Genomic DNA, 5,437 nt, shown 5'->3' with positions numbered 1-5,437 from the left:
TGTATGTATATATATATATATACATATATATATTGTTGCGAGCTTGCTTCAAACAATACCTCGACCCAGGATTACCCGCGCGGTGTCCACACAAAGCCTTGACCTGGGGTCTTCCCGCGCGCCTGTTAGCGTGGGTACGCTAACCTCGGATCGCGACCGCGCATGCGCGGTTGTGTGTATTGTTACTGGTTATGCATTATTCTAGTTAGTTAGGAAAGTAGCTAGTTCCAATTATGATTGCTGAATACCTTTCAAGAGTATTCTTATTGTTGTTGCGTGCCTTGCTATGTGTGCTTGTGACTACAGAATGTATTATGATTCTGTACTACGTCGCCGTATGGTGACGTCTGGCAACTCTCTTCACGCTGACCTCTGTTCAACTCGGCGTGGCGTGGGTTCGCGTCACTTCTCTTCTACCCCTGACCCAAGTGGTCATGTCTCACCATTATCCTAAGTATTGTGTACCTTAAGTTAAGAAATAGGCCTTAGCTAGGTTGTAAGTGTGATGTAGTATTCTTGTATTAATTAAGTATCACTTAATAATTAGGTATTTTTATACATCACGCTTTTATTCAACCCCCCTCAGTGACAAGTAGAGTTCGTTGTTGTAGTCATATTTACCTAGACTGCAACAAGTGGGGGCCCGTGCCTGGATCACGAACCATTACAAATGTGTGCTATACGTATTTAGAACTCCATCGCAAGTGCTTTATTACGTGTTTATGTACTGTGTATTGTGTGTGTGCGATTGGAGATATCTCGCGGTAAGCACCAGTTGGTTATTCTTTCTCATTTGAACTCACATAACGACTTGTCACTGTAGCTAGGTTAGCCTATTGTGTTTAAATTGTGCTTAAGGTTGCCGGAAAAAAAAATGGCAGACGTTGAACAATTCTTAACAGCCCCTACATTCACAGCCCTACAAAAACTTAAAAAGACTAAGCTTACGGCTGTTGCTCGGCGCCTCGGATTGGAGGGATACTCCAGCTTGTCAGTACATTCGCTGAAACAGAGGATACATGACCACCTCGTGGAAAATGAATATTATGACGAGCAGGAGAGCGACCCCCCATGTCAGGGAGCCGGGGAGACCCAAAGCCTTTTAGAATTAAAGCTGGAAATTAAAAAACTCGAGTTACAAGTGGAAACTATAAAACAGGGACCGGGGCAGGCTCAAACAAATAACACTCCCACATTTAACATAAACAACTTCCTAGGTAGTGTTCCTAAGTTTGATGCAGATGAACCAGACAGGTTCTTTGCCTGCTTTGAAAGAACGGCTAAAATGAACGAGTGGCCGTACGATAAGTGGACTCAGCTCGTCTATCGGTCATTTACTGGTAAGGCTTTAGATGTCTTCTCCGCTCTCTCCGACGAGCAGGTTAAAGACTATGAGCTGGTTAAGACCACTGTGCTTACGAGCTATCAACTTGTTCCTGAAGCCTATAGACAACAGTTTAGGAAACGGAAAAGAGAAAGTCAAGAAACATACGTCGAATTCTTTCGGCGCAAACACACACTCATACACAAATGGATAGAGAGCGAGAATGCCAAAACTCCCTCAGAAATAATTGAGTTAATTCTGCTCGAAGACATCCGCACCAACATTCACCTAGACCTACGAGCCCACCTCGACCAGAGAGGTATCCGCACACTAGCTGAGGCAGGCCCAGTGGCGGATCACTTTTGCCTCACTAATCCTAAGGTACATTTCAGACCCACTCCCTCGGACCAAAGACCCCCACCCTCACAACCGCGGGCCAGTCCCCTTCTTCCCATGTCAACACCACAGGCAGCAGGACCTCGGATGACTACAGGATTCCCATCATCTACCTCAGGTAAGCCCGTTGCCCGTGAGACAGGGGGACCCAGCGTTAATAGTGAGAGGAAGAGTTTCTGTAAATATTGCAAGCGGTCAGGTCACGAGGTTAGTGACTGTTATAAACTTATAAATAAGAAACCCTCTCTTGTAGGAACCCCCTCTCTCTCGATCAATGTGGCAGAACAGACGGAGGTTCAGTTGGATCTCCTTTCTCCTACTAATAACCGACCTGTTGCCACCGCTAATTCTTCTCCCACATCATCTCCATTCGAACCATATTGCTCATCTGGTTCCGTAGCTCTCACACAGTTCAGTGAACCCATTCCCCTTAAGATTTTGAGAGACACAGGCTCTGCCTTATCTCTAGTGGCTAAGGATGCTGTCCCCTCCATAGAGACGTGTTATACCGGAAATTGGGTATTAGTGAACGGTTTAACCGGGGGATCACGTTTCCCACTGTGCATGTTATATTTGCGTTCCCCTATCACATCCGGTTATGTCATTTTAGGAGTAGTGGATAGGTTACCTGTAAAAGGCGTATCTCTCTTGATAGGGAATGACCTCGCTGGAGGAGTGATGTTACCTAATGCCGTGGTTTCATCACGTCCCTCTGTTGAGAACAATACCAGACAGTTAGAACAGGAAATTCCTGGGCTATTTCCTGCGTGTGTAGTCACTCGCAGCATGAGCCAAAGGGAAGGTGCCGAAAGTAGTGAGCTTGTCAGTGGAAGACTTGATGATGTAGATCCCTCCTTGCCTTGTGAGGAGTCGGAAGTAGACTCCAGTCAAGTAGACCTCCCTGAGATTGGTTTAGGAGAGTTTTTTGAAGATCCCTCACCGGCAGAGAAAACTAAGAGTAGCTCTGATGATGATAGTGTCATGGCCCTGGCTAGTTTTAGTTCTTCGCCAGTCACAAGGAGTAAGCTCATACAGCTCCAGGCAGAGGATCCTGAACTAGCCAGCTTCAGTAGTAGGGCGGTTAGTGAGTCAGAAGCTGAACGAGAGGCCAGCTGCTACTACACCAGCTCAGGTGTATTGCTGCGGAAATTTCGTTCACCCGTCTCACCTGCCAACCACCCATGGACAGTTCACCATCAGATTGTAGTTCCCCGCCCCCTACGCCAGGATATTCTTAGTATCGCCCATGATGGCGTAGGCGGGCATTTAGGAGTCAGAAAGACCTACGCCAAAATTTTGTCTCATTTTTACTGGCCCAAGCTAAAGAGAGACGTCAGTACATATTGCCGTACATGCCGTCCCTGTCAGGTAGCTGGGAAACCTAATCCCACGGTTAAACCGTACCCACTACAGCCCATACCCGTAGTCAAAGAGCCCTTCAGGAGAATCGTTATCGACTGCGTGGGACCTTTGCCCAAGACCCCCCGTGGTTTTCAGTTCTTGTTCACGATTGTAGATTGTGCGACACGCTATCCTGAAGCCATTCCCTTGCGCCGCATCACGGCGAAGAATGTAGTTCGAGCCCTGATTCATTTCTTTACCCAAGTGGGCCTTCCAACAGTGGTGCAGTCGGACCAGGGATCCAACTTTACCTCCCGTTTGTTCAATCAGGTGATGGAAAGCCTGGGTGTCAGGCAGTCGAGGTCCTAGGCCTATCACCCCCAGTCACAGGGAGTAGTTGAGAGATTTCATCAAACTCTCAAACGAGTCCTACGGACTTTCTGCATCGAGACTGGGCGGGATTGGGACGAGGGAGTAGATCTTCTTTTGTTTGCAATACGCGACAGCGTGCAAGAATCGCTAGGTTATTCCCCCTTCCAATTAATATACGGTCACGAAGTACGGGGACCTCTTAAGGTACTGAAGGAGAGCTGGATCTCTAACGAGGCAGAGACCCCGTTGGCCTCCTATGTACCTAAGTTTAGGGAGAAGTTACAACTTGCTTTAAGTCTTGCTCATTCAAATTTAGATTGTGCGCAGACAAAGATGAAACAACAGTTTGATAGGTCTCATAGAGCTGAAGACAGATACTTCGCTGTAGGGGACCAAGTTTTGTCTCTTTTGCCCTTGAATAATCTCCCTTTACAGTCTAAGTATAGTGGACCATATGTAGTCTTAGAGCGTCAAGGGCAGGCCAACTACGTGATACACACCCCAGATAGGCGAAAGAAAAGGCGCCTAGTGCATGTGAACCTCCTCAAGCCTTTCCACGATCGTGATGAGGCTGAGTGCAATAGGGCGGAGCCCGTGTGTATGGTAGTGCCGGAAGAGAGTGAGGCGAGTGACGAGTGCTTCTCGGTAACACACAGTGCGACAGGGCCTAAACTGGATAACTCGACTATCGTGCGAAACCTGAGTGAGAAACTAAAACATCTCGCTGGTGCTCAAGTGGAGGACATTCAATCCCTTCTCACGGACTTCAAGGGCGTCCTGGAACACGACGTAGATACCGAGGGGGCTCTTCCAATCCGCCAACGCCCCTACCGCCTGAACGCCTTCAAGAGGGAGTACCTTAGGGCCGAGGTGCAGCGTCTCCAGGAGCTAGGTATCGTGGAACCCAGCCACAGCCCTTGGGCCTCCCCAGTGGTCCTGGTGCCCAAACCCGACGGCTCGATGCGTCTGTGCGTCGACTATCGCCGCGTCAACGCCGTGACGAAAGCTGATGGGTATCCCCTGCCGAGGATTGATGACGTCATCGACGACGTGGGTGCAGCGCGGTGGGTGACGAAGTTGGACCTGCTACAAGGCTACTACCAGGTTCGACTAACGGAGCGCTCGAGAGCCATCTCCGCTTTCGTCACGCCGGAGGGACTGTATCAGTTCACGGTCCTCCCCTTCGGCCTTAGGAACGCCCCTTCCACTTTCCAACGCCTGATGAACTTCATCACGACCGGGTTGGAGGGCGTCCGCTGCTACCTTGACGACATCGTTGTCTTCGGAGATACCTGGGAGGAGCACCTGGACCGGTTGAAGACCCTATTCGCTGTGCTGGCGGCCAACAGCCTGACGGTGAACCTCGCCAAGAGTGAGTTCGGCCATGCTCAAATCACCTTCCTCGGACATGTGGTAGGGCGGAACGAGGTCCGGCCTGTCGCCGCCAAGATCGCAGCCATCCAACAGTATCCTGTGCCAGCGGACAAGAAGGCTGTGATGCGTCTCCTCGGCCTGGCGGGCTATTATAGACGGTTCTGCCCAAACTTCTCAACCGTTGTAGCCCCGATGACCGACCTCCTGGGAGGCAAGAAGGTTTTCAAGTGGACCCCCGAGTGCCAACAAGCCTTCGAGAGCCTCAAGACCCTGATGTCTGGAGCGCCCGTATTGCGCGCACCTGATTTGCAAGCGCCCTTCATTTTGCACACCGATGCCAGCGACGTCGCAGGAGGGGCCGTGCTGCTACAGGAAGGCGAGGAAGGAGTAGTACCACCCGTCGCCTACTACTCCAAGAAATTTAACAAACACCAGAAGAACTATGCCACCGTGGAAAAGGAGGCGTTATCCTTGTTAATGGCCCTCGAACACTTTCGCGTGTACCTCGGGAGCACTCTACATCCGATACAGGTGTTGACAGACCATAATCCGCTTACGTTCGTAGAGCGGATGAGACATACAAACCAGCGCCTGCTGAGGTGGGCGTTGGCTATCCAACCGTTTAATTTA

The 5,437-nt window shown here is 49.9% G+C and overlaps 1 protein-coding gene across 1 annotated transcript; it reads left to right on the top strand.

The window, feature by feature from the left end:
- Positions 1-874: 874 nt before the first annotated feature.
- Positions 875-3,430, top strand: LOC143033182 (uncharacterized). The gene has a single exon (XM_076198376.1). The coding sequence runs from the start codon at positions 875-877 to the stop codon at positions 3,428-3,430; it is 2,556 nt and encodes an 851-aa protein (XP_076054491.1).
- The last annotated feature ends 2,007 nt before the right edge of the window (positions 3,431-5,437 follow it).

Source organism: Oratosquilla oratoria, chromosome 15 (assembly GCF_046742065.1).
Source record: "Oratosquilla oratoria isolate Oo_2021 chromosome 15, ASM4674206v1, whole genome shotgun sequence".
In the NCBI taxonomy this organism is placed as follows: domain Eukaryota; kingdom Metazoa; phylum Arthropoda; class Malacostraca; order Stomatopoda; family Squillidae; genus Oratosquilla; species Oratosquilla oratoria.
The sequence above is the reverse complement of the archived record's forward strand: the minus strand, read 5'-3'. Positions and strand labels throughout refer to the sequence as shown.